This window comes from Macaca fascicularis, chromosome 16 (assembly GCF_037993035.2).
Source record: "Macaca fascicularis isolate 582-1 chromosome 16, T2T-MFA8v1.1".
Classification (NCBI taxonomy): domain Eukaryota; kingdom Metazoa; phylum Chordata; class Mammalia; order Primates; family Cercopithecidae; genus Macaca; species Macaca fascicularis.
Window position 1 is genome coordinate 44419799 of NC_088390.1, and position 12771 is coordinate 44432569.

Below are 12771 nucleotides of genomic sequence, written 5' to 3' on the forward strand. Positions count from 1 at the left end.
GACAGCTAAACATTAAACCAGTCTAACTTTTTAGTTTCAGTTCGGTCACATAAAGCCTTTAATTGGAGTGTTTGCAGAATAAGCATCATGTCATTCTGCCTAACAAAGTAGTGAGAATAAAATCTAACCCCTTGAGTTGAAACCTTGAATCTATAATTTCTCCTAGAAGCCTATGAGCCTAGCAAACTACCACCATACCTTGGTCTTAAAAAAATAACTAATTGGGCTGGGCACGGTGGCTCACGCCTGTAATACCAGCACTTTGGGAGGCCGAGGCAGGCGGATCACGAGATGAGGAGATCGAGACCATCCTGGCTAACACAGTTAAACCTCGTCTCTACTAAAAATACAAAAAAATTAGCTGGGCGTGGTGGCAGGCGCCTGTAGTCCCAGCTACTCAGGAGGCTGAGGCAGGAGAATGGTGTGAACCCAGGAGGCGGAGCTTGCAGGGAGCCGAGATCGCGCCACTGCACTCCAGACTGGGTGACAGAGTGAGACTCCTTCTCAAAAAAAAAAAAAAAAAAAAAACAAAAACCAACAACAACAACAAAAAAACTAATTGAAGATGTTACAACTAGTTAGCACATTTTAAGTAGCCAGACTTATCTCTAGTTAGTCCTATCTTGAAACATTCATCTCTACAAACTAAGTAAAAGATAACCATTTCTTACTTAAGAAGTAAGTTACACAGCATCACCATTAAACTTTTACAACCATTAAAACTTTTAAACTTTTAAACACTGAACTTATACAGGTGGTGGCTCACACCTGTAATCCCAGCATTTTTGGGAGGCTGAGGCAGGAGAATCACTTGAACCTGGGAGGCAGAGGCTAGAGTGAGCCAAGATCATGCCACTGCACTCTATCTAGCCTGGGCAACAGAGGGAGACTCCTCAAAAAATAAATAAATAAATAAATAAATATTGAAACTTTACAATCATAAAAAAGAAAAAAACTAGCCAGGCATGGTGGCTCACGCCTGTAATCCCAGCACTTTGGGAGGCTGAGGTGGGCAGATCACCTGAGGTCGGGAGTTTGAGACCAGCCTGACCAACATGGAGAAACCCAATCTCTACGAAAAATACAAAATTAGCCAGGCGTGGTGGCACAAGCCTGCAATCCCAGCTACTCGGGAGGCTGAGGCTGGAGAATCACTTGAACCCAAAAGGCAGAGGTTGTGGTGAGCCGAGATCACACCACTGCACTCCAGCCTGGGCAATAAGAGCAAAACTCCGTCTCAAAAAAGAAAAAAGCTAGTATTCCAAAGGATTTGGTTTCATCAGGACTCTAATGGAAAAGATACCACTCTTCTCCTTCCTTCCCTCCTCCAAGGGCCACCTATACTATGCACTGGGTCAGTTGGAATCAGGTAAAAAGTCTCAGGAACTGGAGTCTTATCCTACATGACACATAAAAGAAGCAAGCAGCCTCTAGTTCAAACTGTACATTCTTCCTGGTATGGAATGGTGGCTACTATAACTTGCCAATCAGAAAGGCAAAGTTTACTTACAGTAACCCGCTTCAGGGAGGCAGACTCCTGAATATAATGCTACCTCTATCCTTTCTCCCAACTACAGATGGTCCTGACTTACACTCAGGTTTTTTTTTTTTTTTAATTGGGTGCTCTGTAGCCCAGGCTGGATTGCAGTGGCGCCATCTCAGCTCACTGCAAGCTCCGCCTCCCGGATTCACGCCATTCTCCTGCCTCAGCCTCCCAAGTAGCTGGGACTACCGGTGCCCGCCACCATGCCTGGCTAATTTTTTGTATTTTTAGTAGAGACAGGATTTCACCATGTTTGCCAGGATGGTCTCGATCTCCTGACCTCGTGATCCACCCGCCTCGGCCTCCCAAAGTGCTGGGCTTACAGGCGTGAGCCACCACGCCCGGCCAGGTTTTATTTTTTGAGAGGAAGTCTCACTCTGTCACCAGGCTGGATTACAGTGACACGATCTCAGCTCACTGAAACCTCCGCCTCCCGGCCTCAAGTGATTCTCCTGCCTCAGCCTCCCGAGTAGCTGGGACTACTAGCACGCACCACCATGCCCAGCTAATTTTTGTATTTTTAGTAGAGATGGTGTTTCATCATGTTGGCCAAGATGGTGTTGATCTCCTGACCTCATGATCTGCCCACCTCTGTCTCCCAAAGTGCTGTGATTACAGGCATGAGCCACCGTACCCAGCCTTACGTGGGATTTTTTTTTTTTTTTTTTACTTTACAAAGGGTTTATTGGGGTGTTGAATGTATTTTCGACTCAGCAGTATTTTTGAGTTATAATGGGTTTATTGGAATATAACCCCACTGTAACTCAAGGAGTACCTATAATGTCTTCTACTGAGACAGAGGCAGCCATGGAAACGTGCTCCAAAGCAGATGCATAAACCATGAGTGGAAGGACAGAAATGAAGCCCCCAAAGAATAATGAAATACTACCCTTAATTTTTTATAAGCTTGCTTCCATTACCTACCTTAAGCCCTCAAATACTAACCCCTCCCACATCCACCCTGTTCCCAAACCATTATATACAGTAAGACCACATGGAATACTTACAAGGAGTTCAACTAAGCTCTTGGCACCTTTTCCAGAATCGGGACCAAACAATGTTTCTGTAGGTTCTGCAAACTGTGGTACATTTTTCCTATGCTCAAACCAAGGTAGTGGCTGCCCACCCTTTTCAGAGCTGCAACAGCTTTCAGGATGTGTATCTTTGGTCTTGTCACGGTGAAACACTGTGTGCACGGTATTTCCTGAGGTCTCTCGATTACCTGGATCTGTAATACAGCTTCCAAGCTTCTGGATCTGATACCACAGCAAAGGATTTCACAGGTAAAAAGGCATGAAATAATAGCAATTATTCTTTAAAGAAAAAAAAAAAAAAAAGCCAGGCACAGTGGCTCACACTTACAATCTCAGCACTTTGGGAGGCCAAGGCAGGTGGATCACCTGAGGTCAAGCGTTCAAGACTAGCCTGGCCAACATGGCAAAACACCATCTCTACTGAAAACACAAAAATTAGCCAGCCATGGTGGCATGTGCCTGTAATCCCAGCTACTTGGGAAGCTGAGGCAGGAGAACTGCTTGAACCTGGGAGACAGAGGTTGCAGTAAGCCAAGATTGTGCCACTGCGCTCTAGTATAGGTGACAGAGTGAGACTCCATCTCAATAATAATTAAAAAAAAAAAAAAAAAATCCTGACATAGTATTAAACCTTTAGAAGGAATACTAAGTAATAGCAAGAGCTGGCATTCATTTACCAGGCACTTACTATGTACTAGACACTATGCCACACCTGCCAATATACATTCACTTCACCTTATTAGAACCTAATATGATAGGGACTAAACAAATTGTTTAAGATTACATAGCTTATAAAAGTATAAAAAGAAGAATTGAATTTCTGACTCACAAGGACTGTTGGACAAATGACCACATCTCTCTGTGCCCCCGACACACACTCTCACACGATGAGCAACAAATGGAACTGCATAAAGAACTCATTCTTAAAAAAGTAAATCCTAGCAGCTAAGCTACACATATGCCACTCCAAGGAAAACAAGTGTTCTCTCAACAGCAAAGGTTTAAGAATTATAAGTTATGACACTTACATGTTCATCACATTTCAATATCTTGCTTTTCTTTTTCTTCTTTTTATTTTTTCCTTTTATGTTGTTCTCTTCGGAATTTGCCCAACATTCAACACAACTATCACCATCATCCTCTTTGTCTTCACAGTGATGAACACAGGAGTCATCACCTGCAGAAATCAATAATCCTTCTTAGTTACGTTAACTCAGTCATGTAGTAGAAATAACTGGGAAACTTAATGTGAACCTACCGTGTTCATCATGATTACAAATGCCTTCAGTGCAGGCAACATCTGAACCCTCCCGAGAACCTGTTTCACTCCCTTCCATGCTAGATGAATATCCACAATCACTACCATTACAGTGTGGAGATAAGCCTGAGAATAAATCAAGTGAGAGTTACAATTAACATACCAATAAGTATATTAGGACAAAGAGTGAACCCATTGGGGACCACAGAAAAATCTCATAATTAACGGCTTATTAAAAGTAGAACATTTCCAATGAAGGATTTTTTTTTTAAGTAGAAAGTAAATTAAATAATGAAAATACGATTAGGAATTTACCATTTTTTGTTTTTGTCAAAAAATACATCAAAGAACATAAAGAAAAAGGAAATTATTAAGTATCTGACTAAATTATATGATATTCTTGGGACTATAAAGCAGTTTTAAAATTCCAGCTCACAGAATCTCTAAAAGCTCTTACATTTAACATTAAGAAAGAACAGCGTTAACAGTTGATTTTAAAAAGAAACTATTTACTCACCTTTCTTTATTTTAGGGGACCCCAAAAGATTGCCACTGCTAGGACAGGTACATGATGTATTTTCATTGGTAACAATTACTTCTACACAAGTATTACCATCTTCAGTACTGCCACAGGCTTTGCAGCTGCTATTTTCTATGAAGTCTGTTTCCTTTAAGGATCAACATTAAGAGAGAGTCAAGAGCTTTACTCCGTAACAGCTATACTTTATTCCCTAGATCAAAACTATTTTCATCATAACACTAAGATGTGGCGTTTTCATTATACCGACACTTACACTGACAGTACAAAAGTAATGGTGGGTAAAGATATTCGTTCTTAGCATGAATCAAGACAGTGCCAACCAAGGTGTACTTAGAATCACTGTATTCTTTTTTTTTTTTTTTTTTTGAGACGGAGTTTTGCTCTTGTTGCCCAGGCTGGAGTGCAATGGCGCGATCTTGGCTCACTGCAACCTCCACCTCCCAGCTTCAAGCGATTCTCCAGCCTCAGCCTTCCCAAGTAGCTGGGATTATAGGCATGTGCCACCAAGCCCAGCTAATTTTGCATTTTTAGTAGAGATGGGGTTTCTCCATGTGGGTCAGGCTGGTCTCGAACTCCCGACCTCAGGTGATCCACCCACCTCGGCCTCCCAAAGTGCTGGGATTACAGGCATGAGCCATCATGCCCAGCCGAATCACTATATTCTTCAATTGTCAAGTGCTCTCACAAAAATAGATATTTCACTTATGAATGTCTTTGAGGAAGCTGTAAAAATATTAATTGTATTAAATATCAACCACAAATACATATGCTTTTTCCTTTTTTTTTTTTTTTGATAGGGTCTCCCTCTGTCACCTAGGCTAGAGTACAGTCGTACAATCATGGCTTACTGCAGTCTCAAACTCTTGGGCTCAAGCAATCCTCCTGCCTCAGTCTCTGAAGTAGCTAGGACTACAGATGTATACCACCAGGCCTACTTTTTTTATTCATTTGTAGAGATAGGGTTTCATTATGTTGCCCAGGCTAGTCTTGAATTCCTGGCCTTAAGCAATCCTTCTGCCATGGCTTCCCAAAGTGCTAGGATTACAGGCATGAGCCTCCACGCCCTGACAACAGAAATATTTTTAATAGTCTATGTGGGGCCAGGTACAGTGGCTCATACCTGTAATCCCAGCACTATGGGAGGCTGAGGCAGGTGGATCACTTGAGGTCAGAAGTTCAAGACCAGCCTAGCCAAGATGGTGAAACCCTGTCTCTACTAAAAACACAAAAATTAGCCAGGCAAGGTGGCAGATGCCTGTAATCCCAGCTACTCAGGAGGCTGAGGCAAGAGAATTGCTTGAACCGGGACAGCAGAGGGTACAGTGAGCCAAGATTACACCACTGCATTTCAATGTGGACCACAGAGTGAGACTCTGTCTCAAAAAAAAAAAAGTCCATGTGACAAACTTCGAGAAATATGCTTAAAGCACTTCTGTTGCAGCTGTCTCAAGGAAACGTACTTGTGCAACTTTTTGAGGTGCAAGCTGAACTTTTTTCCTAGAACATCAAGTTCACTTGAAAGAATAACTGAGAGACAAACTATAGTTATTCAGACTTAGATATTTAGCAGGCATTTTCTCAAAAATGAATGAAGTCAGTCTGCTACTTCAAGAGAAACAATGAACAACAACTGTTGTCAATGATAAAATTCAAACACTGAAACAACAATCAGAATTGTGGCCTTGTAGGCCGGGCGCGGTGGCTCAAGCCTGTAATCCCAGCACTTTGGGAGGCCGAGACGGGCGGATCACAAGGTCAGGAGATCGAGACCATCCTGGCTAACACAGTGAAACGCGGTCTCTACTAAAACATACAAAAAACTAGCCGGGCGAGGTGGCAGGCGCCTGTAGTCCCAGCTACGTGGGAGGCTGAGGCAGGAGAATGGCGTGAACCTGGGAGGCGGAGCTTGCAGTGAGCTGAGATCCGGCCACTGCACTCTAGCCTGGGTGACAAAGCAAGACTCCGTCTCAAAAAAAAAAAAAAAAAAAGAATTTTGGCCTTGCAACCAGCAGTACTATGAACTTGAAGCTTCCTAATACTTAGACTTTTCTGACCTGCATAACTCAGTGAACTTTGAAATAAATTCCAATGCATGATGTTACGAAACAATGCATGAGTAAAAGATCTATTCAAAGTCCAATATAGTCCAATGGATTCTACTTTAACAGAGTACAAAAAGGTCATTGATAAGGCATCAGATTCCATATTGCAATGAATCTTTTAGAAACTACCACTGGTGAAAGTGTAGTATCGAAGAATATCCACAACTATCTGAAAAGTTTTACATTAAAATGCTGCTCCCAGCCAGGCATAGTGGCTCACTCCTGTAATCCCAGCACTTTGGGAGGCAGAAGTGGGCAGACTGCCTAAGCTCAGGAGTTTGAGACCAGCCTGGGCAACATGGCAAAACCCCGTCTCTACTAAAAATACAAAAGAAAATTAGCCGGGCATGGTGGTAGACACCTGTAGTCCCAGCTACTTGGGATGCTGAGGCACGAAAATTGCTTGAACCCAGGAGGCGGAGGTTGCAGTGAACCAAGATCTGCCACTGCAATCCAGCATGGGTGAGAGAGCGAGACCCTGTCTCCAAAATAAAATACTTTTCCTACCATATATATCTGTGTGAGACTAGACTTTCTTCATATGCTTCAACCAAGCCAATAAATGGAAACAGACTGAATGCAGAAGCAGATACAAGAATCTAGCTTATTCGGTTGGGCTCAGTGGCTCACGCCTGTAATACCATCACTTTGGGAGGCTGAGGCGGGCGGATCATGAGGTCAAGAGATCGAGGCCATCCTGGTCAACATAGTGAATCCCGTCTCCACTAAAAATACAAAAATTAGCTGGGCATGGTGGTGCACAACTGTAGTCCCAGCTACTCGGGTGGCTGAGACAGGAGAATCGCTTGAACCTGGGAGGTGGAGGTTGCAGTTAGCCGAGATCGTGCCACTGCCCTCCAGCCTGGCAACAGAGCGAGACTCTGTCTCACCAAAACAAAACAAAACAAAACAAAACAAAACAAAACAAAACAAAAAGAACCTAGCTTATTCCTTTTAAGACTAACATTAAAGATGTCTGCAAAAAATATATAATACCATTCTTCTCACTCTCATTTTAGAAAATATTTTTGAAAAAATATTTAGTCAACATTATTTTTGAAGGAGTTTATTTTTTTTATTTTTTTTTTTTTTGAGACGGAGTCTCGCTCTGTCGCCCAGGCTGGAGTGCAGTGGCCAGATCTCAGCTCACTGCAAGCTCTGCCTCCCGGGTTCCCGCCATTCTCCTGCCTCAGCCTCCCGAGTAGCTGGGACCACAGGCGCCGCCACCTCGCCCGGCTAATTTTTTGTGTTTTTAGTAGAGACGGGGTTTCGCCGTGTTAGCCAGGATGGTCTCGATCTCCTGACCTTGTGATCCGCCCGTCTCGGCCTCCCAAAGTGCTGGGATTACAGGCTTGAGCCACCGCGCCCGGCCTTGAAGGAGTTTAAAATTTATCTTTTAATTTCTACTACAGTAAATACTGGTAAGTATAACCCACATAAACAAAAGCTCATTGAGTAATTTTTAAGAATATAAAGGGATCCTAAGACCAAAAAGTTGAGAACTGCTCTAGGTCATGCACAGAGGTGGCTTTCTACATTTTGACTTTGATCTAATAGTACGTTAAAGTCAGGTAAAGAGATAATTACCAAACATTGTCTTTATAAAACAAAGACATGACATTAAAATTCTGGCTGATACAGAGTACAGTAGGAAAAAAGCTGATATAAAAACTGCAGGAGCTCACAACTGGAAAAGCATAGTAAAAATGCCCAAATCTAGCAAAACGCAATACAGTCAACCCTCCGTATCTGTGGGTTCTGCATCCATAAATTCAACCAAGAATTGAAAATATTTGGGGGGGAAAAAATCAACCTGTATCTGTACTGAACATGTACAGACTTTTTTCTTGTCCTTATTTCCTAAACAATACAGTATAACAACTATTTAAACAGCTTTTAATTTATTTACTTTGAGAAAGTCTCACTCTGTCGCCCAGGCTGGAATGCAGTCGCACGATCTCGGCTCACAGCAACCTCTGCCTCCTGGGTTCAAGAAATTCTCATGCCTCAGCCTCCCAAGTAGCTGGGATTACAGGCGTGAGCCACCATGCCCAGCCCTACATAGCTTTTACGTTGCATTAGGTATTATAATTTAGAGATAATTTAAGAATACAAGAGGCCAGGCATGGTGGTTCATGCCTGTAATTCTAGCACTTTGGGAGGCTGAGGTGGGAGAATTGCTTGAGCCCACAGGCTCGAGACCAGCCTGAACAACATGGTGAAACTCCATCTCTACAAAAAATACAAAAAATTAGCTGGGCCTGGTGGGGTGCGCCTGTAGTTCCAGCTACTTGGGAAGCTGAGGTGGGAAGATGACATGAGCCTGAGAGATGAACACTGCAGTGAGCCATGACTGTGCCACTGCACTCCAGTCTGGGTGACAGAGTGAGACCCTGTCTCAGAAATAAAAGTATAAGGACAATATGCATAGACTATATGCAAATATTATACCATTTTACATCAGGAACTTGCACATCTGCAGATTTTGGTATCTACAGGAAGTCCTGGAATCAAACCCCACAGATACCAAGGTACGACCGTACTTTTTTATTATTTAAAAAAAAAAGAGAGAGAGATAGGGATCCCACTATGTTGCCCAGGCTGGTCTTGAACTCCTAGGCTCAAGTGATCCTCCAGCCTGGGCCTCCCAAAGTGCTGGGATTACAAGCATGAGCCACCACACTTGGCCTGTACTTCTATCTAAAAGCAATACATACACACTTAAGAGCTGATATTAAGAAGTATTACCTTCTCTTGGCTTACTTCCTTTTCATCTGCTGTTTGTAAGGGAGTAGGAATATCACACACACACTTATTTTTTCGTCTATTCTTCCGTTTTTGGCGTTTCTTTTCTTGCTTGAGTTCTCTTACTCGTTCCTCTTCTGAAAATTCCTCACAAAGTTGTTCCAATCTGCTAATACCCTGTACTTTTTCCACGGTCATCTATTATAAAAATAAGGTTGAGGGTGAATATTGGTCAGAATTTCATTTTTTTGTTTTGTTTTGTTGTTTTTGTTTTTGAGACAGAGTCTCGCACTGTCGCCCAGACTGGAGTGCAGTGGCGTGATCTCGGCTCACTGCAAGCTCCGCCTCCCAGGTTCACGCCACTCTCCTGCCTCAGCCTCCCGAGTAGCTGTGATTACAGGCACCCGCCACCATGCCTGGCTGATTTTTTGTACAGACGGGGTTTCACGGTGTTAGCCAGGATGGTCTTGATCTGCTGACCTCATGATCTGCCCACCTCGGCCTCCCAAAGTGCTGGGATTACAGGCGTGAGCCACCATGCCCGGCCCCTGTGTTTTCTATATACACACTCCTATTCCAAACCAGCAAGATTCTAGTTTTAAATTTCAGATTTTTTTGTGTTTTTTTTGTTGTTGTTGTTAAGACAAAGAGTTTCACTCTGTCACCCAGACTGGAGTGCCGTGGCACCATCTCGGCTCACTGCAACCTCTACCACTCAGGTTCAAGTGATTCTCCTGCCTCAGCCCTCCAAGTAGCTAAGACCACAGGCGTGCGCCACCACGCTGGCTGATTTTTATATTTTTAGTAGAGACAGAATTTCACCATGATGGCCAGGCTGGTCTCGAACTCCTGGCCTTAAGTGATCCGCCCACCTTGGCCTCCCAAAATGCTAGGATTACAGGCGTGAGCCACCATACCTGGCATAAATTTAAGAATTTCAACAAAGCAAACGTAAACATACCATTTCCTCATATAATGAAAAAACTATTTAACCTGATTAGATGATCTAGTCTCTGAAGGCACAAAAATACAAAGAGAAAAAGAATAACGAGCCGGGCACGGTGGCTCACATCTGTAACCCAGCACTTTGGGAGACCAAGGCAGGTGGATCACGAGGCCAGAAGTTCCTGACCAACATGGTGAAAGCCCCGTCTCTACTAAAAATACAATTAGCCACAAGGCTGGGCACAGTGGCTCATGCCTGTAATCCCTGCACTCTGGGAGGCCGAGGTAGGTGAATTACGGGGTCAGGAGATAGGGACCATCCTGGCTAACTCAGTGAAACACTGTCTCTATTAAAAATACAAAAAATTAGCCAGGCGTGGTGGTGCACGCCTATAATCCCAGCTAATTGGGAGGCTGAGGCAGGAGAATAGCTTGAACCCGGGAGGCAGAGGTTGCAGTGAGCTGAGATCACACCACTACACCACTGCAATCCAGACTCAGCAACAGAGCGAGACTCTGTCTTAAAAAAAAAAAAAGAAAGAAAGAAAAAGAAAAGAATAAGAAATGTGAAATGTGTTCGCCAACTACTACAAACCTCCTCAGACTCCTCAGAACCGGGTACTTAAAAGTTCATGGATGAGCTTCTGGAATTTATACTTTTCATCCTATTCTCATTAGGGACCAATGACCCAGTTTTTAAAGGGTTACAACTGTGCTCTAGTATATATAAAATACTTAACAGCTTAACGTATGCTCTATAGATAATAAATTTTTTAAAAAGTTAGCAATTTACAAGCATTGAACCCAATACTTGCATTACAAAGCACCTTCAGTGTGCTTCTAAAAAGTAGTTCTTATACCATGGCATTCACACAGCATTTACTTCATACTATTGGACATTAATAGGCAAAACGAAACTCACTAAAGGTTTTAACATTTCCTGCTTAATCCTTGGCTGCATTTAACTTTTCACTAGTTATTTATTCATTTTTTGTTTTTGAGACGGAGTTTTACTCTTGTTGCCCAGGCTGGAGTGCAATGGCGTGATCTTGGCTCACTGCAATCTCCACCTCCCAGGTTCAAGCAATTCTCCTGTCTCAGCCTCCCGAGTAGCTGGGATTACAGGCACATGCCACCACGCCCGGCTAATTTCTGTATTTTTAGTAGAGATGGGGTTTCATCATATGAAATGACTGGTCAGGCTGGTCTCAAACTTCTGACCTCAGGTGATCCGCCTGCCTTGTCCTTCCAAAGTGCTGGAATTACAGGCGTGAGCTACCACACCCAGCCTCACTAGTTATGTTTCATAGCAGCATCTTGTTAAACATCTTCAGTTTTCTACTCTGAGAAAGTCTAAAAACCAAGGCTGGCAAAGTAACAGGATTAAAAACATTTTTTTAAATCCATCAACTTCTTCTAAATCCCAGTTCCCCAGACCACCACCACTCCAACCCAAAACCATGTAATGATATCCAGCCAAAGCCATGAAGCTCTATCAGTGATGGACAGTCCTTTGAGGCACTGGTGGCTTACATTAAGATTCAGTCCAGGGGCCGGGTGCAGTGGCTCAAGCCTGTAATCCCAGCACTTTGGGAGGCCGAGATGGGCGGATCACGAAGTCAGGAGATCGAGACCATCCTGGCTAACACGGTGAAACCCCGTCTCTACTAAAAATACAAAAAATGAGCCGGGCGAAGTGGCGGGCGCCTGTAGTCCCAGCTACTCGGGAGGCTGAGGCAGGAGAATGGCATGAACCCGGGAGGCGGAGCTTGCAGTGAGCTGAGATCCGGCCACTGCACTCCAGCCTGGGCGACAGAGCGAGACTCCGTCTCAAAAAAAAAAAAAAAAAGATTCAGTCCAGTAACGTGACTAAGCAATCTTAGACACTGGAACAGCCCACTGTTCTTACCTCAAAACTCTTGCGTAAAGCATCAACACCAAGATAGAAAAGCATCTGCCACGTCTGCTCTTCTGCCCGTAGTTTTTGCCAGATTCGATGCAGTCTTTCATAAAGATGAATTCCCAAGCAGGTCAGAACTTCTTCTTGAGCTATATCTATTGTCTTTGCATGCCTTTCTCTTCGCCTATACAAGGGAATAATCACACATTAATTCCCAATATCTTTAACTGAAACAGTGAAAGATGGATAACATAGCTGCAAGTTCAGGTTTTAAACACAATTTGCTTACCTAGTAACAAGACAGTTATACATTTACACTCGTGTATATGTAGATATACAAGCACGCATGTCTACAACCAATGAGAAATACACATGCAAGTAGAACTTAGTCCTCGTATTGCTAAAAATAAAGTAATTCAGGAACTGGCTCTAAAGAGATGGGTTTTAGGGCACAAAGCAATCACATGAAAGTGTCCAGCTCACAGTAGACACAACAATTCCTTTCTCTTTCCAATTATAGCAAAACATTTTTTCCTTCATTTGGTTTTTTGTTTTGAGGGGGAATGGAGAAAGGCAATGCCAAAGTGATTCAATCATGGGCAAGAGTCCTCCAGGCTAGTCTTTACAAGTGTTCACAGAACTTTGGCGATAAAAAAGGCCTTTGTATTCTAGCAGAAAGTAGGCACTCAAATGAGGGTTGATA

At 43.2% G+C, this 12771-nt stretch overlaps 1 protein-coding gene across 5 annotated transcripts in view; it reads right to left on the reverse strand.

The window, feature by feature from the left end:
* GGNBP2 (gametogenetin binding protein 2) overlaps window positions 1–12771 on the reverse strand; it is a 53669-nt gene that overhangs the window by 706 nt on the left and 40192 nt on the right. For all 5 annotated transcript variants that reach the window (XM_074019061.1, XM_065531253.1, XM_005583910.3 and 2 more), the window contains 6 exons: window positions 12078–12252; window positions 9227–9421; window positions 4353–4503; window positions 3836–3961; window positions 3606–3754; window positions 2551–2799 (listed from right to left, as the gene is read on the reverse strand). In XM_074019061.1, the coding sequence (XP_073875162.1) occupies window positions 2551–2799; window positions 3606–3754; window positions 3836–3961; window positions 4353–4503; window positions 9227–9421; window positions 12078–12252 (1045 nt within the window). The remainder of the gene's footprint in view (window positions 1–2550; window positions 2800–3605; window positions 3755–3835; window positions 3962–4352; window positions 4504–9226; window positions 9422–12077; window positions 12253–12771) is intronic.